The 27,179-nt window shown below is 38.7% G+C and overlaps 2 protein-coding genes across 2 annotated transcripts in view; one reads left to right on the top strand and one right to left on the bottom strand.

The window, feature by feature from the left end:
* The first annotated feature begins 289 nt into the window (after positions 1–289).
* Positions 290–8,264, top strand: FAM162A (family with sequence similarity 162, member A). Its single transcript, XM_009993410.1, has 5 exons — positions 290–311; positions 684–822; positions 3,091–3,210; positions 6,331–6,439; positions 8,181–8,264. Exons 1-5 carry the CDS (start codon positions 290–292, stop codon positions 8,262–8,264), a joined length of 474 nt encoding a protein of 157 aa, XP_009991712.1.
* A 3,419-nt stretch (positions 8,265–11,683) lies between these two features.
* Positions 11,684–27,179, bottom strand: part of KPNA1 (karyopherin alpha 1 (importin alpha 5)) — a 39,231-nt gene continuing 23,735 nt past the window's right edge. The window contains exons 10-13 of the mRNA XM_009993366.1: positions 26,112–26,237; positions 16,675–16,802; positions 15,767–15,945; positions 11,684–14,700 (exon numbers count right to left, since the gene is read on the bottom strand). Of these exons, the coding sequence (XP_009991668.1) occupies positions 14,513–14,700; positions 15,767–15,945; positions 16,675–16,802; positions 26,112–26,237 (621 nt within the window). The 3' untranslated portion in view covers positions 11,684–14,512. The remainder of the gene's footprint in view (positions 14,701–15,766; positions 15,946–16,674; positions 16,803–26,111; positions 26,238–27,179) is intronic.

Raw genomic sequence — 27,179 nt, 5'->3', positions numbered from 1 at the left:
CTTCTCACAGGAGAGGCTTTTTCAGCCGCCATAAAAGAGAAAAATAGTAAGTCAGTTTACATTTTTTAAGTGCTCTTTTACCTTTCTAAGTTGTTTGATTTTTTTTTTTTCATTTTTTCATTATATTAATGAGTTAATTAGCAACTTTCTTGAGAGCACATTTTCATATACAAGGAGTCCCATCCTTTTCTATGGCACTACAAATCTGATACCTCAGCGTGGCAAGATTCTACTTTTTTTGGCCTTTTTTTTTTTCGTGTCTTTGCTTTTGGGCTGTGGCAGGGCTGGTATGGTGCTGGCAGGCAGCCCGTGCAAGACTTCGGTCCTGTCCAAAGGATATCTAAAGCATAGGAATAGATAAGTTCTTTTAAATGGAGCTCTGTGTTTTACAAAGGGCTTGTAGGCCATGATCTTGCATTGCCACCTTTCTAAGTAAGGCTCGTGGGCAAGCTCAAGCCACAGCTTATAGACAAGCTTTCATTTCTTTGATAGGCTCTCTTGTAACTAAATCTGGTGTTTCTTGTGTGGTATTAATCTGCACCTGTTGTTTTTTGTTCTTTTTTCGCTTGTGTTAAAAACAAACAACAACCAGCACAAACACTTACATTTAGAAGGTAGTATTCTCACTTTCTACAGTTCTGAATTAAACTGGGCCCATTTGCTTCCTCTGCTTTCTCTTCCAGATAGGGCTGTTAGCCTGTTGAGAAGAAATATTCCCTCAATTCTGAGGGCGACGAAAGGAGTGGATCTGAAGATCAGCAGAAGGCTTTGCATTAAACCCCATGAAGAAAGTAAACTTGAGGCAAAAAGTAAGGTTTTCCAGTAACTATCATGCTATGTTTTATGCTACGAAATACTTAAGATATCCAGGTTGCAATCATCCAAACAGGATTTTGACTGACATGGTTGCTACTATCCCTGATTTTGTGAGAGGGAATTCTGACTTCAGACTGAAAAAAAAAAAAAAGAGCATTACATTTAGCTATAAAATCTTGGTTTTTAACAAAGCCAGGGGTCAGTATTTCCTATTGTGACAATAACACTTTGTAGTCTTCACTTTTTTTTTAGCTCTGTAGGTCACTGGTATCTTACCTGATGTGGATTGCTACACTGAGACTCTTCAGCTGTGGGCTAGAACCAACTGCCCAACCCCACTCTAAACTATCAGTGTTTAGGAACAGAAGCTAAAATACTTCAGCAGTTCTTCATAGTACAGCCAGCTCCAGCTGTTCAGAAAATTGAATGTGCCCTGCAGGAGAGAGTCAGTTGGAATCATTAACTTGGTTCATGTTTAAGCATTGAGTTGGTTAAGCAAAGCTCAGGCCATGAAACATTTTTTTCACTGTATTTAGGACAGTTATGATGCTCTCGTGAGATTTCCTGTGTAACAGGTCCCCTTCATGCCCTACTGATGCTAGATACAAGGAGGGCATAGATGGGAAGCATTGTGCATACTTCTGTGTTAAAAACGTAAGGCATCTGCACTGGGTAAGACCAGAGGTCTCCTTACCAAGTGTCATGTCTCCAGCAGTGGGCTGTGAAGGAGGTTCTTTATGTTTTGGAAGGACCAACAGGAATGGTGACCAATAGCAGGGACTTAAGGAAGAGTACTGAGAAAGGGCAAATGTGTTTTTCCCCTAGACTGCTGTCCCAGAGGTGGCGTCTTTGTGTAGTGGTCCTGTCCTTACTGGGCTTTTCTTTCATGAATTTGCCTTGAATCCCTTGAAGCTGGCTGGGTTTTTAGCATTCATATCCTCTGGAAAGGAATTCCTCAGCTGAACTACGCTGTGAGAAAACAAGCACAGCCTTGTGTTTGGTTTTGAAACTGGTGTGTGATGTTTCCAGTCAGATGTTCCTTTATTTAGTACCTCTTGCAAAAGGGGACCTGTTCATTATAAGCCACGCTCCCATTGTCACAATCCTTTTGTGCTGGAAGGACCTTCAGTTACTGCTTTTTGAGGCCAGAGGTCTCAGCCTGTTACAGTTTCTTACATGATGACCATTCCATACCTGTGGTCATCCTTACTGGTTTTCTCTGTACTAGTTCTTTTTTGACTTCCTGAGATGAGGTATCAGCATTTCACATGTTTTTCAAAATGCTGGAGTCAATGGTTTTATACAATGGCATAACAATGTTTTTGTGTTGGTCTGTGTTCCTAATCATTGCTAATAATGCTGTTTCCCTTTCTGACTATTACTGAACATTTTGCCAAAAACCCTGAGGACTTACTCCTCAGCAATACTGGTTAGGTTAGAGTCTGTCTTCTGCATGTGAACTGGAATTGCTTCCTGTTTATGTAAGTGGGGTTTCACTGGCCATCTCATTGACTTAGGATTCATGTTTCTGAATGACAGTGTTGTCAGCAAACTGTCTATCTGCTCTATTTCCTAGATAATCCATGAATCCACAAGGCAGCACACAGCCATACAGGATACCATCCATTGTTGGGTTGGAGCTTTGTTTGGTTTGGTTGGTTTTTTGGTTTGTTTGTTTGTTTTAAAGCAATGAGGAGCAGGAAAGCTGTCTACCTTTGCATTTTATTTGCTGGATTTTAATGTTAGGTTCTTTATGGAAACCTTCCTGTATTACATTCTGAGTACTTTTTTCCTATATGAAGTTTGAAAGACTGACTTGAAAATTAGAGGTCTAATCTTTGCCTAGGGTCTTATCTGTTGTTTTGTTTTTTTTAAAATATACTTCCAGATAAAATCTTACACTCCATGGAAAAATTAACATTCTGTGATACAATGTGTGCCATTTTTATCTAGTTTTTTAAACTGATTTAAATGTATAACGTCACAGCTCCTTAGGAGGCTTAGATGCTGGAGCAGGTTCTGCAAATTTAGAGCTGCAAATCTAAATATCTTGAGCAATATTTGGCTTTCCTTACACATGGCCCCAATTTAAATCCATATTTAGAGGTTAATCTGACTGTGATACACTTTTGTTCCCTGACCAACTCTAGCAATCCTACTTAAAATTCTGCATTGCTCACCCTAACTGGTTTCATTGTAGCTGTGGCAATTAATCTTCTCTGACTGATGTTTTTCGTGGTTTGTTTGGGTTTTATTTGTTTTGTGTGTGTCTTTGGTTTTTGTAGGTCAGTCTACTTTGAGGGTGCCTGGATACAAGCCAACAGACTGGGAGAGAAGATTTTTATTGTGGGCAGGCCACTACAAAAAGCCAGAGGATATACCAGAGACTGTCTCGTAAGTGTCAGTTTTGAAGCTGTGAAAGAGACATTGTCCGTGTAGGAATAAGTTACTTGAATGCAACTCCCGAATAATAACTGGAATGGGTTTGTACAGCTGAAAAATCTGACACAGCTGTGTTTGATGTATTATCCTGTAGATGTGATCACCTGAGCAATTCTATACTGCTGAGATAATAATTGCTGAGATAACTTTTTTTTTTCTGAAAGAACAGCCAGCATCTTTCAGTTGTTTTATTAGAAAAAACATCACAAATCAGTTAGTTTTTGCTCTTCTCTCCCAATGAAAAAGCTTTTTGCAAATATTAGTGTGAGCTTTTTGTAGCGTTTTTCTTCATGTGTCAGTCTCCTATAGCGGGAAACTTTAATGATATAGCTATAAAGTAACTGAAATTAATTTAAAATATTTATCAATTAATGTCTGGAGGGCCTGAGCCAATTTTATCTACTCTTGGAATTTAATCTAACAGTGGGAAGGCTCCCTAACAACTAATGTATATACCCCAAATTTCCCTGTTGCTGATGGCATTCCAAATGTTAGTGCTTTGCCCTGGGTGAAAAGGAGACAATAAAACTGGATGTTCTAATTGTCCATCTAAAATGAAGATCAAACTTAATAACAACAGACAAGTCCTGGTTTAAAAAACATTCCTGGTGGTAATATAGTTATCTTTTAAAACATGCTTGTAATGCTTTTATATATATGTATTTATTTAAATTAAAGAGATACAATAAATCTTGTACTGCTCAGGTAAGCAAAATATGTAGCTGACCTCTGAATATACTTTGTTTAGATGCACAGTATGGGACTTGAAAATCCACCCCTGTATCTTAAGTTTTTTCTAAGTATATCACAATGGATAAATGCTATTAGAAAGTAATTATTCCATTTCATGTTGAACAACTTTTCTTAAAATTAGATTTGAAATACAAAAAGGTGAAAGTTACTAAAATGTATTGAATTATGTCAGTTCATATATTTTTGCATACCAAGTTACAAGTGTTTTTAAGAAAACAGAGGTAGCAGAGTGATTGAATATCCAAGATTTATTGAAAGGAGAAAACTTCTCATAAAAGCTGACCGTTTTAGCAAGTGCATAGGGAATTCTTGTTTTTATTTAAGCAAATAGTTCAACCAAAGCTGAGAAGATGATTGAGAACTATCAAAGCACAAACGCTTGTTTTCCTCTTCTGAGCTGAAAGGAGAGTGGGTTGTAAGGGCTTGTGATAGAACTCGGTAATCTCACAAGATACAGTGATCACAAGTAACTTCTTTATTACACAAATGTTAATTGTAGCCACTGAATTGATGTAAAATGCAAATTGTGTTAAGATACCTTTTTCCTCTTGTATATGGTAACACATCCAAGGTACTTCAGAAGTTAACAAAGTTTTAAAATCTTAAATTCTGTGCATATTAGCTTAATTGCAGCCTGTGCCCAAGTTGTTCATTGCAGCTCATTAGAACAAGTAATCCGGAAGCTAAATCTAACTATTAGTTTCATGGTAGATGGACGTGTTCCCTATGATCAGAAATCTCATACTTAAATCAGTACTCTGAAATAGTGATCAAATCAGTCTTGCCCTCCTCTTCAGAAACAATGAAAGTTCCCAGGTCCTATGTGATTTACCATGTTAAACTATCATGTATCCATTGTAATCTTTTCTTCAAGGGTTAAAACATGCAGTGATAATTTCCCAGTTCCATTAAATCTACTAGCCTTATTAGTATTGGAGTATAATTGCCTAGTTTGACTCATTTATTCTTTTATTGCATGACGTTGATGCATTTCCAGCCATCTGTAATTTTATATTATGCCAGACTTCACCAGTTAGACTAGTAGAACTCCTTGAGAAGGGAATCAACTGCTCTAAATTCTGTTAGGGGAGTTAAATCTGTGGGGTATAAGTCTTTGGTTATTGTGAAAAGCACATCTAAAAGCATTATGCTTCATTGGCATCTCTAATACAAACTTTAAATGTGCTGTAACTGACATGTCACTTGAGTAGAATGATATTCAGAGTTTAACCCAACTTAAAATAATAATTATTTTTTTTTGTATTAACTCATCAAATGTACAGCTGGAAGGCTTTAGTAGCCGATATTCTTCTTGTGGAAGATTTCTGTTTTTTAAAAGATAACAGTAGACTAGGGAACAGATTTCCCAAAGGAGGGGTGTAGCTACCCCTCGGGGTGTAAGCCTTGAGAAATAACTAAATAAAAAAAAATAATCTAAATTAGTCCTCTGTCCAAAGTTGATGTTGGAAAGCTTACAATCCTCCATGCCTCCTTGGTTTCTTAGGAAAACTGGTAACTTTAGGACTATTCAACCTAGCAAGTAGGAAGTGGTAACCAATGCTCTTCAACTAAGTCCCATTCAGAATTTCTGAGGCATTTTAATTCAGCAGCCAGTGCATAATCCATAGCACTATCAAATCTTGTAGTAGAGGAAGCCTTCTTGCAGGAAAATACACTGCATCATAAATGCAACTATTCTGAAGTTCAGGTAGGAAGTATTGCTAAGCTGTGGTAGTGCTTCCCTCAGCCCAAGAAACACCAACTGTTAAAAACTGTCTTTTATTCTGGCTTACAAACTTGTTTTCACCATACTTCTGCTACTGAGTGAAAATGCCCATTTTACAATGTTAAATATACTGCAGTTCTAATATGGATAGGGTGCTTCGTGGCACTGCAGATACTGTAAGGTGGTAGTGAGCACAGAGGGAGCTAATATTAAGAAAAAAATGTTATTATTAAATCCATCCCTCTCTTTTTTCCTGTCCTCTCCATAGTGAACACACACTTTAAATACCACAGCCTTCCTCCTTTGTATTGCAGTCAAGTGACCTGGAAAGGCAATATTGTCACTTAAGCAGACAAAAATGTTTGTTTTATTTCCAACCTTGAGTGGAATGTCTTTGTGACCAAGTTTATCTCCCAAGTTAGATGAGGATCAGCCTTCCCATTCTGGTAAAACCTTTTTTGTGGAAAGAGCCGAGCATTGTTAGCATTACACAAAATTACACAGATAACATGGCAAGAGAAATAAAACAATTAGCCAAATGATTTATTTGGATCTCTGATAATTATTCAGTTCTTTTATTATTATTTCTTGAGGATTGAAACAGTCAGAGCAGCAAAGACCACACTGCGGGTGAAGTTCAGCTATGTAATGATTGCCTTGACAATACTGGGATGCATAACCATGGTGATTAGAGGGAAGCAGGTAAGCATGGATTTTTGGCTGGTGAGTGCAAGTCAATCTTCCCGTCATGTCCTCGGTTCCTCCTGTGGACTGTTAGTACTGTTTTGGTTTGTGGGTTTTCTTTTTTACTTTATCACTGAGCAAAAAATTAGTCCTTCTAGTTCCCCAAAAGTGACCCTCATTGATTAATTCTGAAGTTAGAAAAAGGTGATATCACTGCTAAGACTGCCTGTTTTCTTTACAAGGAAATAGTATTTTTTTTCCTCAGTGCCATACTTAATTTGAACTTGTGCTGGTTTAACTCCTTAATTTTAATGATGGGCTGTAAGAGTTTGAAAGAAAAGGGAATCTTCTGTTGTGAGGACCTGATAAGCAGGTGAATGCTCCTTGGGCCAATGGGGTCCATCCAGTGAATGGACAGACCTACCACAAATGCCTCTATGCTGTATAACACTCAAAGAATCAATATAATGGAAGTTCCAAATGAGCATGTTTCTCCACAAACAGGCTTGAGAATTTCCAAAAGTTTTTTCCAGCAGCAATGGATAGTCGGTAATAATTATGTGCCCTTGAACTGCATTAGAAAATAGTCTTCCCTTAGTGTGGATAGAACAACTTTTCTCAAATTATTTGGTTTCTTTGTGGAATCAAAAAACTATTTCATAGAAAAGCTCCAAAGTCCTGTCAATGCTGAGCATCTTTCAATTGCATAATTTGGCAAGATATGAAAGAAGTTCAGCATGTGGTAGAATTATGTCTGTGATTTAATTTGCATCATACGAAGAGAGTAAGTGTAAAGTTTAAGATTTCACGTGCAGCAAAGGTTAGTCAGGCTTTAATTTTATGTACTTTTTAACAGTTGGTGAACTATTAACTTTGAGGTATTTCTGTAAACAAACAAGGAGGGCTTTTTGTGTAATGAAGCTGAGCTAAAGTCACTCAGCAGCACTAGTCTAAAAGTCAAGGAATATGAATATAGTCTGTGCAACTTATTGTAATGGTACTTTGTATGGAAAGCACAGTGGAAATAAAAGCACAGTGCACTGAATTATTTTAATGATCACTGAAAGCAGAAAACCCCAAGCTTAAAGCACCTGTGGGGAGAACCTTATTTGTATGCTGCTTTTCTCTGAAGCAGTTCTGATGACCATGTTCAGATCTTGTTCCTATAGACCACTAAGTGCTCTAGAGTAACCTTGAGACTAGTAACAGTCTCAGCCCCAACACTTGTGAACTATGGAAGTGTCAAGTGACATTTCTGTCAGCATTTGCCTACCAAAAAAGCAAGCAGCACTCTGAAATAGAACAGTAGAAAGTTTTTTTTTTCCCTGGCTTTGGCAGAAAAGATCAAACACTGACAACTCCCGTAAGGTTTTCCTCTTACAATGTGGTATGAATGCAGACATGGGCAAGAGAGGACTGCTGCTTTGGGACCCTTGTTTACACAGCAGTTCTAACCTATTATGTTTAACTTCTGATTTGTTTCCAGTACCTCTGTTTTCTGAAGACCAGGTGTTAGTATTTAAGTACTGACCAGAATCATACAATCTAGTGCTTTAATAAAAGGGTTTATTTATTCCCAGAGAAGTTATGAGTTTAAGCCAAAATAGTCTCTGGATGTTTTAGCCCTCTCTTCCTGGCTGGCATCAAAGCTGTGCCTTGGTAAGGGTAGGCCAGATATTTTGTAAACAATTGATTTGAGTTTCATCTCTGTGGTCCTTCAGGTGATACTTTCTGCTCCTGCTTTGTCATTATGTTGTAGGCTGTAAAAAGGCATGAAACCCTTACAAGCATAAACTTGGAAAAGAAAGCTCAATGGAGAGAGGAAGCATCTGCTAAACCTTAGAGGAAACAAAGAGACCAAGGACTGAGGAAGAAAAGCTGATGTCCTGTTCAGCCACATTTTCCCTGTATGTTAGTTCTGTACCCTCATTTTCAAGAATGAATACATGATCCTGTCATCATTAAAACCAGAAATGCCTATTTGCTTTTCCTAACAACGTCTCCTTCTTCCAAACTTTTTTTCACAGTTAGTGAAACAGAACAAGGGAGCAAACTGGATGGACAGAATAGTTGTTTCCCAAATCTGCTATGCACAAGACTAAGCATCTTTTAAAAGACTGCAGGAGCTGTACCTAGGCTTGTTGTACTCATCTCCTGTACAAAGTCTTATGCTCACTCTTACCTGCTAATGGCAGCTCCCAACAGTCCTATTTGTGGTATTCATCCCAGAGGAGTCACAAACTGTTCATGCTGAACAGCCTGCAGCAACTGGAGACCAGTATTTTTCCTCCTCCTTTCAGTTCATTTGGAAGAAAATGTAGTTGGGGCTGTCAGGAGTGTCTGAAGCTCTGATACTTCCCAGCTGACTGGATACACCACAGAGGAGGCATAGGTATGTGATAGATTCAGTTTGTGAACTTCTTGATAGTAGGAGGTAGATTATTTAAAAAAAAAAAAACACAAGTTTTTTCCTGATTATTTTTCTTGTACTACTAAAAATTAGTGCTATTGCTGAAAAAAATGTTGTTATACCTGGAAAAGAGATGCAACAAAGTATCTAGTACAGTCCTCTTTAGTACTTTGTCCTTTACTCTAGAGCTAGAATATAGCTGCTGCAGTCCATCCTTCTCTGAATTACATTTCTGGGTACCACTCATATTGATGAGATGTAACCAGTCAAACAAGCTGTGCAGTCACTCCACAACAGACACAGCAACCTTCAGGTGATGCCACAACCTACCGCCAGATTCTCTGTAAGGAAATGATCACAAATGCACCATCAGGGAAGCAGAGCATGCCCCCAGAGGTTTGGCCACTCATTTAGCACTGAATGCAACTTGTGCTTAATTCCATTGCAGGCATGTGAACAGATCTTCCATGACAGCTCTGGGGTTCTTTGCCACAGGAGTTGGCACATGTGGGAACAAAAAAAATAATAAATTCTTCCCAGATTGTGTGTCTGTGTTCATATATGTATTAAATGAGAGCAAAAAGGAGAACATGCACTTCTGACAGTATTTCAGGTTACCATGAAGAGAAACTTGGGATTTGATTTATGCTTTTCCACAGCAGTGGTCAGCAGTTTTTCATTTTACTTATATTGAACTCTGATCCAGCGGTTTGACAGAAGGTCCACGTAGAAGTCATGTCATATCACTTTGGTATCTCCACAATTTCAGGATCTACCATAAAACCTGTGCATCATCACACATGTTCATGTTTTCTTTCAGCTGCCACATTGGTTCCAGACTCAAATAAAAGCCTGAGCCATTGGGCTTTGTGCTGTCTCCAGCTCCAACCCATTTACAAGTAGCTGGGTCCTAGAAGAAATGATGTAAATCTTTCTCAGTGGGGTAATGAAAGAAACCACCTCTTGCCTGGTGTGACAGCTTCCAAGAAAGCACCTCTAAATACGGACAATGGTTTTAAGAACGGTACCCAATTCTGGCCTAAGCCTCCAGTCTGACTGCAGAACTTCTCAGTAACATCCTGCATCACACAATTAGCCCACAGCTTTAGCCTTCAGCCTTTTAACAGTGCCCAATGGAGAACATACTAAGCCCTTCAACAGTATTTAATTTTCTTTCTCCCCTTTGGCTTGGTCTGCAACAGCATTCATGTTTATTCCTAAAAGACAAATTATCAATCCTATACCATATGCCATATTGCTGTACCCATTCCAGAGGCAACAGCTATTATCAATCTGAAAACTTGAACACCACCTTCAAAAGAGCATGCTGGAACTCTATGGATGTGACCATAGCGGTACACAAAAAGGTCCTGTTTGTTTTCCTACCAAGACTTGGGCACATCTGAAGAAAGACCTTTGTGTCTATTAGCTAAAATTGGAATGGGAAAGTACTAATGAGGTGTTTTTCTGAGCCCAGAGGCAAAGCAACCATACTGGAAGATGTAGGAATTACTTAAAGCAGGCACAGAGGTAAAACAGCTGTTCTGTAAATCCTCAGGGAAGCAGAGGTCTATCACCAGGAGCACTGTCACATTTAGGCCTGGGTGGTGAGACTTGCTTCTTTAAAGTCTCGGTACTGATACAGAAATGCAGGTTCAAGAACATGTAGGTTTTCTTGCCTGCCATGTCCCACTGGGCACTTTAACAACATGTTTGCTGCCCCAACAACTATACAGCACTTAAAAAGCATTACAGATCTGTGGACAGGATGGCTAGATAATTCCAGTTAGTCCCACATCTTCCTTTCTCTTAATACCCAGGTTACCTCCTACTGCAGGAACAACTCGGACATTTTTGTCCTAATGAGTTCTTTAACCAGCTTCTGAAAGGTGCTTAGTTTGGATCTGCATGAAACAGAAACAAATGCATTGACTTCCACTGGTCAGGATAAGAGCAGAAAAAAATGCACGAGATGACTTTTCTGGCACTACACACTGGCTGGCAGAGCTAAGAGAAGATGCCAAGAACCCCAAAAGAGCCCCCTGGTCTATCCTGTACATGAGACCATGCTGCCCCGGACTTACACACCAAACAAGAACAGATATTCATAACACAGTATGATGTTCTCTGAGATGGTTCCTGTCTGAGCAGCAGCACATCCTTCAAGGAAAGCAGAGAGCACTGGTTTCAATATTTCCAGCAGCAGACATAACCTTTGTTACTCTTACGTCTAACATTTTAGTTTCTCATAGGATGGAACTTCACACTTTTTACCAGTCTTCCCTGTTCCTGTTTTTTAGCACTTTTTTTTGTAGCCAATAGCAACATTGAGAGTGTTCCTATTAAAAAAGTTTAACCAATGCTGAGTATAAAGGTAATATCAATTCCCCATTTCTACTAAAGATTTCTTTTTCTATATATATAGCCACACAGAATTGTGTTATGAAGTAGCTGTGTTCAAGAGAAAACATATAATGACCTTTATACTCTTTCAGAGGGACTTTTCCTCCAAAACAGAGTCCTTCACCCGTGGCCTGAATATTATTTATTAGGATGGGGAATGTACAGTGTATGTTTGACTCTATTAAAATGCAATTAGTTTACTTGCTCTTACTTTACCAAGTAATTCTGATCAGTCTTTATCAGTGAACTGTTCCTTTCATTACTCACAAGTCTGGTCTCCCTTCTGTACTCATCTAATTTTCAACCTTTGTTAAAAGCAGATTTTGTTTCTTTTCAACTCATCAATAAGGCTAAATAAAGCAAGGCCAAGAACTGGCTGCTGGAAGATCCTGATGGAAATATACTAAATTAAGCACCATTTAAAATTAAATTGAGACCTATGAATTAGCCACATTTTCATCCATTTAATGTGTGCCATGCTGATTTTTGTAATCTTAGTTTTCAGTCAAAATATTACTCAGTACCAGTCAAATGCCTTACACAGTCTAGGTATATATGACAACAATATTACCTGTGTCAACCAGGCCTGTCACTTCAAACAAACATATCAAGTTTAAAGATTTATACTTAACTGCTCTGAATTCACATATCCACTGCAAAAGTAACAAAACTGGCCAGACTCCTTACACAGGAAGGCACACCATTCAGCTTAAATGGACTCTTTTTTAATTCACTCGATTAGAGTCAATTGTCATTATCTTCTTGGTGGGGAGGGGAGGGAAACGCCAATGCACCACATTGTTTTCACTACCCTGGAAGAGAAAACACTCATATATATATATAGTTATATAGATATGTATATATATACACACATATGCATGTGTGTATACATATACGTGTGTGTGTATATAGGTATATATACACAATAGTGTATATATACACAGAATATACATATATGAATATACAGAATATATGCACACACACTTTGCTGAGATTTGTTTACAAAATATGTAGCATTTTTATACCATCCAATAAGAGGTACATGATTTTAAACAAATCTTATAGAAATGACATGTTATTGGAAATTTACACGTAAAAAAATCCAGCACAAAAAAATCCAAAAGCTAAAACAAGATTTTGCTACTAATCAGTGCTTCTATCACCCTTCAAGAAAAGAGAAACACAGTTATTTATATGTGATGTAAAGGCAACATTGAGGGGTTTTTTTGCTTTTTTTTTTTTTTTTAAATTAACCACCAAATCCAACCCTCTAAAATTACAAAGAATCAAAGTCCATTTACAGATCAAGTGCAGTAAACTAAATGTTCCTTCAGCACAAAGCAGCACTAGAGAAAATAACTGGGAGAGGGAAGGTGGAGGCCAACTGGCTTAGCTAGGGAGGCAGCAGGTGGCTTCTGCAGTGGCCACACAGGTCAGAGTCTCCATCCTGAAGCACAGGCAGAACTGAAGACTGTATTTAAATAATGGTCACACAGAGCTGATGTTCAGGCCTTTGCCTAGCTTGTTTCAGCAGTTTGACAAGTGAGCTATGTGTTTCTATTATTTTGTGTCCAATGGCCTATTTTTGCTTTTGCAGTGGCTTGTCACTGAGAGGAGTCATAAGGAGGATCTTGCAGACAGTTCTGCCACTAACATTCACCACACATACATGATGCTGCAGTTAGCAGTGGCAATTTTGAAATGTTTACACTAGACAAATGTGTGCTCCAAGCATCCAAAATGGTCTTAAAGAACATAGCCCAGTGTGAGGGGGAGCGGACGGCCTGGAAAATCCATTGCGTTTACAGAAATGGAACCGCCACTAGCATGTGGCATCTCCTCAGTTGTGTGATGTCAGCTGAACTCAGTGAGGAGTGGCTGGCCTTTGCATCAGAGGTCTGTGATCCAAGCAGGCTGCAGAGCCAAGAACATGCTGCTAGCAGAAGGGCAGTCTACAGCTGCAGGTGACAGCTGTCATGCAGTCAGCGATGCCTTATAGATGTCACCTGGAGGAACCATGCATTCCATGCTAATTCCCCTGAAGTCCCATCAACAGCAAAGGGAATAAATGAAATTAAAGGGCCAGGCAGATCCAGGTGTAATATTACTATCCTTTGAATGTAGTGTCATTTTAGTTGTTAAATAGGGGGCTTGACCAGGAGGACTCTGTTCTATCAGGTGAGCTGGAGAGGAAGCTCTTGTCTTCTGAAAATGAAAAGGAGATCTAATGCTCCTTGTGCTAAGTTTCGCAAATAAGGATTTCTGTATTCAGAGGTAATTTTTCAGAAGATAAATCTGTTCAAGTCACGCTGCATAAAAATGTAAAGAAGCAGATAGGAATTTTTCAGCCATAACTACACCAAAGACCAGACTCTGGAGAATGAAGTCAGGAAGGGCTTGATTTTTAAGGAAGGCCCGGCTGGATCATACTGTGCTGGCAAGCAGGAGTAGTTTCTCCATTCTAGAAGCTGGTTTCAAAAGTAATTTCTGAGGAAGCAGTAAGACTGACCTATTCACAGGCTCTTTTTTTTTGTGGATGGAAAGACTGGGAAGGTATGCAAATCTCCACAGTGGTCTGCAATCCAGCTTGGGAGCTCAGTGTTGAGAAGGGATGGGGCCAAATGTGTTCAGTATTCTTAAGAACCAGAAAACATGTCCATTGCAGCCTGTTGTTGCAGGGAACAGAGAACTTATTCCATTATTGGTAACATGTTCTGTATGCCAATAACCCCAGCTGGCACATACAGCTAAGTAGATGCACTGCAAGTGAACATTTAACGTATCTCAAAGCCATCCAAACCAGCCAATGCATCTCAAAGAGACGTCCAGGGAAGAATATGGGGAAGGAATTCAGCTACGTTCTCAGAAAGTCTGAATGAATGTCTCCCTGGACTGCAGGCACACACCGCAGCAAGTACATGAGCAAGGCAGCCTTATCTCGGATGCCGGCAGTGTGGGAACTAGTGGAGGAGGGATTATTTTCCTTTAATAGGAGCAGGGAATATCTCAAAGTATAGAAAGGTGCCTCAACTCCCCGAAGATGACAGCGGAGAAGTTCAGAATCTAGAGAAGGGTGATTCTGGCAATCCCTTGCCAAGGAGGGGGCATCCTGCCATGGAGAGCCGAAAGTTTTCCAGATGTATGTAAGAGCATGTGCACAAGGCAAGCGAATGAGCGCAAACGGGGTTATGGAAAACATTGAGAGAATCACTCCACGGGTGGCTTGTGGCTCAACAACAGGACTGGCTAGGTAGAGGGGCACACAGCACAGGGGGACCTCAGAGCTGGAAGCCTTCCATGGGAGCCTCACACTGCTGGAAAATGTACTGTTGCTGGTTGAGATCCACCTGCGGAGCAATGCTGCTGTCTTCATCCTCTGTTCCAAAGTAGTGCTCAATCAGATCAAAGGCCTTCTGATAAATCTCCTGATTCTCGTGGCTCTGCAGGAATTCAATCTTGTCCAGACCTGCAGAGGTAAGTCGTATGTTAAAGTTACAGTTCAGTGAAAGCACATGACCATGATAATTTTCAGTCTGTTGTCCATGACAATTCCCTCCCACCTTCAGAAAGAACTGGTCCCACTGTGGAGATCTTTGCCCAACTTGTACTCTCCATAACCAAGAAAAAAAAGGTTGAACTACAGAGTTCCCTGTAACTGTGTGATGAGTTTCATTCTTTCTTTCTGCCTCTAACCTCCCACTACAAACATGAAATCAACAAGCTTGAATGTGTTAAGAACAAGGGCTCAAAGACTTCTACTCAAGAGAATTCTAGGACCTTGTTTCCTGAAAGTGTGTTCGCAGTGCTTTGTTTTCAAGGACCATGACTATAGAGTCACATAACAGCAAGCTGGGAGAGACTACTGGAATCATCTAGTCCAAACTACAGCACAGCCCAGCAATACTATCAACACCTAAGCCTAGAACAAGATAAGAAAAAAAATTCTCTTCTCATACCACTCTTCCCTGGAAGTCAAGGTAAACATAGTTCAAGAAATTATATTCAGTGATACTATCCTATTCTATACTGCTCTGGATAATCCAGGTTTTTAAAATGTATTTTGCTTAATAATTACTTGCCAATCAACAAGGAAACTAACCTTAAGAGCAGCAGTAGCTCAGAGCTGTGATGAAATTATGCTGGTACATGCCAGAACCTCAGCACAGCAAAGGCAAACAAGAAAGTTGCTGCCGCTGACGGATTTCTACAGGGCAGCAGAGAGGGAAGGTAAAGGTCTGAAATCTGAGCAAGAGCACCTGAACTTCTGTCTGCTGTGGAGGGAAGATACTGAGGCTGAAGTGTCCCTCAGGGTTAAAAAAAATAAGTAAGAAAAGATTGGCACACAAAGTCTGCAATCTACATACAAAGAGAATGCAGAAGATGGAGTCCATTGATAAATTCACACTTGTCAAGGAACAGGCAATTTTCAGACCACAGTGATGAGGAAATTAATAAAATTTAGTCTATTGAAACTCAAACGGGTTCATGATCACTGTTTCAAGCCCTGACTCCCACAGATGTTTTGCTCATACCATATGCTTCTTCAATAAGAGCGCAGTAAGGATTAATGCCAGTGCCACTGCGTTTGGACTCCTGCTCTCCAAGCCTCAGGATGTTCTCCAGCCCATTCAGTGCTACTTGCACAATCTTTGAGTCCATTACTGTGAGGAGGTCACAGAGTGGTTTGATGCATCCGAGTTCTACTAAATACCTGCAAAACACCACATGGGAACCCAGTAAATTGTCTGTAAATTTTCACTGCTGTGGCCACTTAATCACTTAGCATGAAGGTCTAAGAACCAAAGCAACCAGATAAAATATCAACTAGATTTGAAAAATTACAGGCATCTACTTATATCTAGTAAATTCTGCTGAAACAATTAAAATAACTTGGATACCTTTCTCCATCTCTCTATTTATGTAGATATTAAATAATAACTTAATTTTGTACTTAAGTTTGTCATTCTATAACTAGAATTTATAAATATTTTATATTAAATATGTTAAATTAGTACAGCGGATATTATAATGTTATTACTTTATGCAAAACTGCATATAAGCATAATGTAGGGATATAATTTAAATAGGGAAAACAATGCACATAATGCCCTTGTCTGAGAGGCTGAGCTATTCCTCTCCAGACAGCTAATGCACTTTGTTGCACTCTACAATGACTACTGGGAAATCAGCTTAAAAGTTGCATTTAGTTTCTTCACGTAAGAGAAATGGTTCAGTTAATGAAGTAAGTTGAAATTCTTACATGATTTCTCTCTAGAGGAATCAATGGGTCATTTACAACTCCATACAAGGATATGGTCTCTCTGGAAACAAACACTGGAAGCATACAGAAAGGTTTTCCAGTTTCTAAGGTTATTAGTTTGATTTTTTGAACAAACACTAATTCACCCAATTGCATTGAAATATTTAAACTATTTCATACTTGATTTGTTCAGCAGAGCCTCCAGATGTTGCATTTGTGATTGCCCAAGCAGCTTCCTTCCTTGTCCGAAACTCAGCTGTTTGCAAAATATTTATAAGAGCTGGAAAGATATGGGCATCTATGACTGTCTGCAAAAAAAGAAATAACAAGTCAGGGTTATAATAAAAATCAGAAATAATTAGAAATAGTCAAGGTCTATGCTCAGCACAACACATTAAACAATAAAACATTCATTTATCAGTTTTGAGCTAGATATCACTGGGGTCTGTGCTCATCCCAAAAGAATTCAAAATACAGTCAGATGTAACTAACTGCCATATCACCATGCCACGTTGTACACAATTTGTAGTTTGCAAAGAATATTTGGCAAAAAATCCTTAACTGAAATTTTTAAGACAAATGCTGAAAATGGTAGGTCATAAACTGGAGCCAATTGCTTAAAAAAAAAAGAAAAAGAAAAAAGAAAATATCTTCAACACACTGTAAGGATACATGCAACACAAGAGTATCTGCATCATTAAGGTTATTGGATCAAGGACCTTTTCAGCTCAATATAGTAACAGGAAAGTAATAAATAAAACACAGTGACACAAACCTGAGAGAAAAGGGTTAACAGAGACAACCACAAAGAGGGAAAGTCTTCAGTCATTAATAAGCCATTAAGAAACTATAGGCAGGGCTTTGCAGAGAGCCAGCCTGGACTTTGTAACTGATAAGATAGGGATAAGTGGGACTGTGCAAAACTTAACAAGGAATCTTAACTATCTTAACAGTAACCTCCCTCCCTCTCTAGCCCAAGCGAGTGCTGTAAGGATTAGGTGTTTCTGAGACCTAAACTGGATCAAGACCTCAGGAGAAATCCCTGTTTCTGGGTGCAGAAATTGATGCAGACAGGGGGCAGGTCTCAGCATCAGCGGCTGGAAGGGACATGAACTAGAGAGCATGTTTCTGGTGTGCCCATGAAGGGCGAATTCAGGGCCGGCAGCTGGTGTCAGACCTTGAGTGATGGGGTGCCTGCAACAGGAGTAGATGAGGGTCCCAGCACTGGTGCCAGATCACAGCCCATAGGGCCCATGGGCTCAGATACCCTCAACTAGGGGGACTGGAGTGAAGTTGAGTAAGAGTCTCTGTGCCTCAGCTGGAGTGGGATTGCAGGACCCATGCAGCTGGGCACCAGCTCTGTGGGGTGGAGAAGATTTACCCAATGTTGAGGTGGAAGTGGAGGAGATCAGTATACATAATTAGCTGGCAAACTTCAAGCTGGACCAGGTACAAGTAGGAGGCCCAGGATACAGGCAGGGACAGAGGGCCTGTGCTGATATTCAATGGATCCACAATTGCAGGGATGGTTTAGACAAATTTGTCCATCTGTTTGCTAGCAAGGATAAAGCTGAACTAACTCATGAGTAGGAGACAAGTACAATGAGTTAAGATAGTCCTGGATTCTGGCATGGACAGCAGACAGGCAGAGAACCCACAATGACACTCAGGACATCTGTGAATGTGTATGTGTGCGCTTGTGGACCTAGAGCGAGGTCAGGGATGTTTTAACTCATCAACTTCAGTACTGATGAGCCAGAGAGCAGAAAAGAGACTTGTTAGCATATGCTCATGATTTATGTGAGCCCAGGTAGTGCTATACACAGGTGTTGCTGAGGTGGAAGATCTTATAGTAACAGTGCATTAAGGAGTGTTACGTATTCTCTACCAAAACAGCTTGATACGATCTAGGATAAACAATACTATTCTAGCAAAGAACAGGTCAAAAATCTGCCTCTTAAAACCTCACCTCAAAATAAAACTTTTGCATTACATTTATTTCCTTAGAAAGTGTCTTCCCAAAACCATCTTCTTTAGTAAGTATTAAAATCAGAGCATGATATCACACAACTAAGTCAGCACATCTTACCTGATAGACAGTAACATACTTTGAGCCTTCTTAATGCTAAACCCAAAAACTCACCTTAAAATGTTTCAAATTTAAATGAAAATTCTAGAAAAAGGGAACTAGCAATGGGAAGGCAGCAAGTGGGAGAATCACAGAAGATTTCTATTGTATTCCCTCTGACTTAAATCAATTTTGAACTCTTTTGATACAAAGCCTGGTGGGTAAAATTACTCTTCTCAGCATGAAGAAATGTGATTTTCAAAAGGAACAGAATCCAAATTTCTCATCTCTTGAATGAGTGCTCTTATTTCTAATGCTACTTATTTCTATTTATTTCTATGGCACCTTGGTTACTTCCTGCTCAACAATACAGCCAGATATCTTTACCCAAGCAGAACAGGTTAAAACACCACAATGAACTGCAGCCTCTCATAAGGCACTTCACTGAAAGAGACTGGCTGAAGAGAGAAGCAGGTTATCAGTCACACTATGTTTATGTTTCCTATTGCTTGACATGCAATGTAAGTGTTGTCACCACCTCACCCTAGCATGAGTTCCAGTTAAAGGTAATCAACTGTCCCTCTGCAACACAGCAAAGTTTTTCAACTAGCAGTCTGCTGACAGTTGAAACTCTTGGAGTTTTGATTAAAAAAAAAAACCTATAAAATATATTAGCTATGTCAGAAATTATTAGTGTTTTATTACACTTGCATGGAAGCTGAATCATTGTTGTCATTGCTAGGGAGCAGATCTTCAGCATTAGTATATTAAATTAGTATTTCAAGCTAGTCGATACCAAGTTAATTTGCTTCTATTCCTTTGTGTTCCCACAAATACATCTCTTACAGTATGCAAAAATACACAGATACATTTAGCATCATGTGTCTACATATGATTCATCATATAAACATGAAAGCAACCAAGTCTTACAGCATGACTGCTCTGCTCCTGCAAGCTCTCATTATAAATCAAGGTAACAGTCACCATCCTAGCAGACAGCTACACAGCTCTACTGCTATGATCTCCTCTTCTTGGCTAGAAATTTCAGTTAGAATCACAGAATCATAGAACGGTTAAGGCTGGAAGGGACCTTAGAGATCATCAGGTTCCAACCTCCCTGCTATGAGCAGGGACACCTCACACTAAATCAGGTTGCACAAAGCCTCAACTTCATAGGTTCACAGAAGCTTCTCAGTTACTTTTGTTCCAGTTACCTGATTTATTGATTGTTATTGATTCAATTTACAACTGCTTTTTAAATAACATGCAAATATTTGTAACCCAAAGATACTTAACATGATGGCATGAGTATGAAACCACTGCCATCTCAAGAGCCAGGAAGAAAGCACTTCAGATCTTAGTTCTAATGGACTTTTACGTTGTTGACACAAACACCTAAGCCTATATGCTCCAGATTACAGATAAAGCAAACTTCTAGCCAGTTTATATAAGGCTGCTACTGCTGCCAGGAAGAATCTGCTGTAACAAACAGCACCTTGTTGAGGTGTCTCCAGATTTAGGGTCTGTCATACAAAAAAAAAGACAGCAATGTACACTGCTGAATAAAGAAATTAAAGGTATTCTAGCTCTGCTGCTCTGTGTTATGATGTATGGGTTTCATCACATGTAGAAGCCTGAAAACAGATTGTGTGTTTAAAAATAAACTTAAACCTGAAAATTATTCATCTTTTTACTTTTGCTGGTCCTCAAATACATATGATCTTGTCAGCAATGCCGTATTTTGCTCCTAAATGAGATACTTTTTAGAGTCCTGCCACCACAATCATGTGAAGATTTTAGACACCTTGTGCAATCTATGGCAGAAATCAAACACACGTTAAGTAACCTGATACACAGTTTGTCTGTGTAAACCACAACTCTTCATGAATCATGGAATTCCTTTTCCATGTCCCCAGTGTGTTTCTATGGTCTTTTTGAAGAAGGGCCTCTGACAATTCTTAGCTTGTATCTTTACTTCAAATTTTTAAAAATGTATTTAATTCCAGAGTTTTTAAAACTGTCAGGCAATGTATCATTTGGTGCACTTGCCCATGTCACATTTCAGTAAGGAAAGGATACACTGAAGGAGGAAAAATATGGCACAGGTGCTGGGCCTAGCCATACTCAGGTTTCCAGATGTTCTTGTGAGAATTTAAGATATATTAGAAAAGAAGTGGTAAGTTTCTTAACCTGTCAACAGGAGAGAACTCCTATGATGTCTTCACTGTCAGATATGGAAGATTGTGTCTGATGTATTGCCCTTCATAGCTTTTCAACAGGTTGCGAGGTTAGACACAGAACGTTTTCTGAGGTATGTGATAGCCTTTCATACCCTTCAGAAGGGTCGACAGTCAGGATTAAGCTTCAGTTGTGCAGTTCTCCTTCTGACTCCCAGGAAGATGTAGTAGTTCCCCTTCTCCCTGACTGGGGAAGCTATCCACTGAAGTACAGCAAAGCTGTATACAAACTAGGAAATTAACAAACAAAAACTATACTTAGTGACAATCATGACTGCATCAGGATATACACATCCAACCCAAACCTTAAAAGCACAGAAATAAAGAGGGGAAAGACTGCTGTATTCCACCACTCTTTTCTGTTGCCTAGGCACTGTTGATAACACACTCTGAAAGGCTTTCACTTTCACCTTTGGTAGGGGGAAAAAACCCAAACCTGTTTCAATGTTAGCTCCAAAAGAAAAGTTCAGCACTCACTTTCACACATTTCATACATGTTAACTTAGATCGCCTTAACACTGTGAAGAGTTTACCTGATTGTGTTTGGGTGCAAAACTAATGGTAATAGGCTACTGTCCTGGCCTTTAGAAATGGCAGTGAAAGCCTCTGGAGTGTGCTACCAACCTGCATTGTAGGCAGTATGGAAGTGGAAATGAATATAGAAGTCCTTCCCTCTATCTTTGTATTTCTATACTTCCGAGTGGGTGGATGGAGGGAGTGTAACCCAATGCAATCTTAACACTAAATATAGCTCTGTCTGTTAATACTGGTTAGGTAAAATACCTATTAGATTTACCAAAATATTTTATTTTCTTCTTGGGGTGCAGAAAGGATAGCTAGACTACAGCTTGAGTAGTAGCCAAAGTCTCCATAGCATTCTAATATCCTGATTGCTCTGGAGCAACAACCCACTAGTTAGATCAGCTGGTAACTTGCAGTAACATGCCAGGCAGACACTGAACTTCCAGCAAAAAAATTACCATGTTCTGAAATTACTCCTGACTTCTGGCTAAAGATTGTATGTATTCAAAAGGCAGTATCACAGAGACTGAAATAGATCTGGCTATAGTCTGTGACCTGTAGAAGGAACTATTGAGCAATCTGGAGAGACTGAGAAAGGAAAATTTAGTTTAGAGCTGCATCTAGCATTTTAGAATTCCTTCTGTAAGGAAGACCAATTCTCAAGAATTAATGCTTTACTTCATCACAATGTCAGTTTATTTAAAGAAAATAAATACCTCAACTCACAGATAGGTTAATCCATGAACCTAGACAAATCAAATATTCTTCCCAGATGTGAATTTTCCTTTGTCTTTACAGCTACAAAAAACAGACGAGGCCTTTATTCTCCATTTTATCATATGACCATCTTCAAGAATTATTTTAGCAAACAGCATTTTCCAACTTCAGAAAAAAATTAAGTGTTTTTCAGCTCAAATGTTTACAATTATTTTGACACTGAGTAGGAGTTGTCTGAAGTAATACCCCAGAGAAGGAGTGTTCTGAAAAAAGCAGATGTATCAGCTCTGGAGCTGAAAGGAGGTTTCATCAGACCTTGTATCTCACATGACATTCTCTAGGTTGAGACTAGAAACTAAAGAATTAGAGGCTTTCTGGGATTGTTAAACACCTGTGGTGAGACTTTCCCTTAATGAGATAATGATTGCAATTACACCTTCAATTGCCAATTTTACTTCCAAAAACAGTGGCCTCAAGATATCCAATCAAGTGTGTTGTAAACATTCTCCCATGTTTTTATTTTACAATTTTCCTCTAACCAGCCTCCTTCTGCAGTTCCAAATATCTAAGCAGAATGATGAACGTGATCTGTAATATGTCATCATTGCCATCATAGTTATCTCCTGCTCAGAATCTGAAATACCATTTTTAAAAAAATTTATAACTGCTAGTAAAGGATTAATTGGATATGCACTTAGGGCAGTCAAGTGTTTCACTCTATAGCATTATGTATGCTTGGAGTTTGAAGGCAGCTGAATTACTCCAAATGGGGCCTGAGGGTTTCTTAAATGAGCTATATCTTTCACTTTGGAGAAGCTGCTTCTCACATTTTTTTAATGGACTTCCGAGTCAACATGCTTCCAACTTTGTTTGTGACATATCCTATGGGAGCTGCTGTAAGTGGTATTCTTTTAAATCTACATGCATTTTTGGTGATTTGGTTTGCACTGATGCAAGAATCCCAATATAAATGCTTCTTCCCATACAACCACAACTATTTCTCTGTGCAGGGTTAAGGGTTTTTTAGTACTTCTAAAGAATAATCTGTTAGAAGTAAAGGTGCAATATTAATGGCTTAGAGCATTCATTTCCCTCCGCCTGCCTTCCCACCTCACCTTTCCAAGTCACAAAGCAATTCTATTTTGCTCTCAGTAGAAAGGGGGCTGATCTAAACTGCTGATAAAACACTCCAAAACCTTAAAAAAACTACTAAACACACATGCATAGGTGCGTCTAACATCTTTGTTAAGCTACATTAGTCAATTTTTGTTTGAACAAAGGTGAAATTATGTTATCCTTGCTTTCAAATAAAGATGCGACAACAGTTTGGGAAGACAGAGGACTACCAAGGCTGTAGTTCAGACTCTGCACCTAGAGCCTTACTTTTACATGTCTGAGTAATGATACTGTGGAAACACAGGCAGGCACTTACTCCTTCACTTGAACAGGATGACGTGATGCTGTGTATATTTATGTAGAAGTCACAGAACAGAATATTCTTATTAAATAGTTTCCAGTGCCCTAAAATTTAAGTTTCCTCTAGGACTCTTCACAACTGCATGTTCAGTATATCAAGAATATGAAAATAGAGATCCTGAAGTGTTGAAAAAAATGGTCTAATAACAAACTTCACTTCCTATTGCCACTTCTGATAGTTATTTCTTTAAAGAAGGACTGGTATGGCTATCTGGTTTTCTCAAGCTCTTCCTTTTCCTAAGCCTGCAACATTCCTATATGATTGTGCAACTTGAAGAAACTCTCTTACAGACTTCGGAAAAAAACACAATGTTAAGAAAATGTATTAGGCTGAAAATATTCTTAGATTTTCTAGGAAAAGTAGCCTTCTTGAGAGAAAATACTGCTCCTCTCTATTTCTAAGGTGGTAGCAGCATGGATAAAGCAGTCAGAAGATTCTTCACAGCAAAAGCAAAGGCAAAAATTTTTACCTTAGTACAAGTAGTAGTAATAGCATCTCTGCACTAATTGCACAGCAATTACAACTGGTGATGCAGGAAAAAATAGTGGTACAGTTGCTGATTTTACACAGCACTTTTTTGTTAGAAATTCAGCTAATCCACAGATAACACACAAGCCGTGATAAAGGCAGAATGAAAATTCTTGGATCTCTGCCAGGATTAGATTAAGTAACCATACCGTTCTCTGTATCTGACAAAGAATATGATCTTTGATCTTTAAGGTCCCTTCCAACCTGTGGTAGAAGTACAATCTTGACAGAGAAAGTCAAGAGCAAATACAACTCTAGGAGGTTTATTTGCTCGCAGTTCCACTTCCATCTTAGTTGCATCATTACATCAGACAAGAAGGACCTACACAGTTTTCCACCTTCGTAAGGTTTATTCTCTTGCCTACTCATTTCCTAAAATAAACATCTTTGAAGCTCAACAAGCACTCACTCTTACTTCCAAGGAAGCTTAGTGCAGACATTTATCTTCCACAAAAGTATTAGCTTTATTTCCTGGGCCTTCTGAGATGAAGATAAAAATCTCCTTCAAGGTTTTAAGGCTTTTCACTGCCCCTTCAGCACCTGAATGTTCTTTGTAGGGGAGAAAGTATAGCCAAACATTGCAAGTGCCACCTGCAAAGGATATAAGTCACTTTTTTCTCAGGAAAAAAAATACACCCTTTTTACAATATCCTGCCAGTTTTCTGCAAAAAGAGAAGTAATTCCAACCATTGGATGAAGAGGGTTAACTACTTCATGCTAATTCTAATTATACAGATTGAATAATCCAGAGGCATGGGATACAAGCCTAGTAACTGTCTGGGTACCTTTCAGGGAAAAGGATATGAAGGCGAGAGATACCTCTCGGTCACTTTTGCCAATGTATGATGGGACTTGGTTTACTTGCTGTGTGAACATGCATTGTTTCTGCCTAGTCACTAGTAAAATAGACAAACATTTCTAATGTCTAATATTTCTGCTATTTATTTCTACTTGTTAAAGAAGTAGTTATGTCCAACTGGACATCCATGCATCTTCTGCAATCTCTGAAAATACTCTGTATCCAGTGAGGGAGAAGAGCATTGGGAAACACAGCTTCAGAATAATTAAAATTTTCTTCATATTTTTTTCTTTTCATTCAGGTGCCTTGATGGGAACCTTGTATGTTTATCAGATACAGCCTGTTTTCACTACAATCTCTTTTTCCATCACTTCTGAAAAAAGAGAAGGAATAAGGCACTGTCCTTGAAAGCCAAGAAAAAAATTCCCCTAGTACAGCTGTTCTGAAAAAACTCCAAATCTAAGGAAAACAAAATATATATAGCAGTTTCTTGTTTATCTAGTCAAAGAAAAAAAAAATTCCTCTGGGGAAGAGATGGTCAATCTCTTGCTTATACCACCTGTAGACAAGTTCTAGGAATTCTTCCTGACACATGACACTAAGTCTAAACTCAAAACAAACATGTGGTCTCTTAGAGGCCTAATTGTAAAGATTGACTTAAGGGAGTAAGACTTGCATTTGCTTCTGTGTGCCATCACTTAACACAAAGGGATTATGAAATTTGGTATAACCAAATCAAAAGGACAAATACCAATGTAATATGCTAGATATCCTCCATTATTGCTCAGTTTAACTAACAGCAATTTTAGATTTGGCTCAGCACAACTGCCTGTTACCAGGAATTATAATATAAACAGGAATAAAGGAATTATTTTACAATGTAAGTGTCTGTAAAATCAAGAAACATGTTATTTGTTTCTCAGTTTGTAGCTTACTCTTTTTGTACTTGAGAATTTCTATAAATTGGTGATGGTCAAAGGCATGAAGTAAATAATTTAAGACAATGTTTTCATACGCTTAGCATACTTTTGTCATTCTCTACCATGATAATCTTCCTCTTAGAATCTGTAGCTGATTATAAAATTAATTTGAATTTGAGAGGTGTCTGGGCAACTGAAATATTCTAATTACGCACAGAGCCTATAATATACTTCTGCTATTATGTAAGTATGTATCTGTGACAGTACACACAAAAAACAGTGTACCACCTGATGTGTGTTTCTTGTAGCCTGCAAGACAAATACTATTGATCACAACTGAAAAGGTTACCTGGATCTGTGCTCTGTTTCCAGCTGTTATGTTGGATATTGTCCAGCACGCTTCCTTTTTGATAGATTCTTTTGGGCTGCTTAGCAAGTGCAGTAAACTCTGAAGGGCTGAACAATTCAGAATTACCTGAACACAAAAGAAAACAAACAAACCACGCCTTAGATGAAATTTAGGATAGATTCACAAGAACAAGGAATTCAATGTCTTTAAAATCAAAAAAGCATATCCCATCAGACGACTGCAAAAAGCTAAAAACCAAAATAATAAACAACCTAAACAAAAATCCAGGAAGAACTAGGAAAGCTAATGAGCAAACTAACTGAGTAATTCGGTTAAGAGATCATGACTTCAGGATGATTTCAGTGTGACCTGAATGTCAGATGATATGAAGCCCATTATGACAAAACAAAAATAAGATTATGGTATTTTTCTGTCATCCTGTTTTCTGTATTTTTTATATCTGAAAGCTCCATCTACCTCTGTATTCTACATCAGCTGGCACAGCGGGGCACTCATGCCAGCATTGTGTCCATTGACATTATGGATGGGCAATTCTTATTTTAAAAAATTGTAAGAAATTGCAATTTTACACAGCAGCAAAGTTGCATGAAAATCTGGATTTCCAAAATAAAAGTTTCAAGTGCCCAAAGTGGAAGAAAAAATGTCCCAGACAAGACTGAATACTCTATTATGCCATGTGTGATAGTGAAGGGCTTTCTGATCCTCTGAAATGGCATAATAAGATTTAATGACTGAAAAATTACTTATTTTTTAAATTAAACTCAAATGTAGTCAGAAATTGGAAGAGCCTACCAAAAGCCAGGGTAGTTCCACCTCATTTGGCAAAAGCAGGCAGCTTACAAAGATAGTCTGGAACGGAATTTTATGGGAAATTTTTCAATCTGTTTGTGAAGGTAAAAGGATGAGAGAGTAAAGCTGAATCACGGTGATAACATCTGATCCTGGTATCTGTGAATTCCCTTGCTCATTTAGGCCTCCTCTGCCCACCCCCAAAACCTTTCTACTCCTTATTAAGATTTAAAAAATGGAGATTATGGTTCAGGATTG

Source organism: Chaetura pelagica, unplaced genomic scaffold (genome assembly GCF_000747805.2).
Source record: "Chaetura pelagica isolate M959 unplaced genomic scaffold, ChaPel_1.0 scaffold101, whole genome shotgun sequence".
In the NCBI taxonomy this organism is placed as follows: Eukaryota; Metazoa; Chordata; class Aves; order Apodiformes; family Apodidae; genus Chaetura; species Chaetura pelagica.
This window is presented reverse-complemented; position numbering and strand designations above follow the sequence as displayed.

Coding starts and splice junctions, on each gene's coding strand:
- FAM162A (XM_009993410.1), top strand. CDS start 290: ATGGTGCTGGCAGGCAGCCCGT. Junction 312..683: donor GGTGCTGGCAGGCAGCCCGT/GCAAGACTTCGG, acceptor TTTCTCTTCCAG/ATAGGGCTGTTAGCCTGTTG. Junction 823..3,090: donor GCAAAAAGTAAGGTTTTCCA/GTAACTATCATG, acceptor GTGTGTGTCTTT/GGTTTTTGTAGGTCAGTCTA.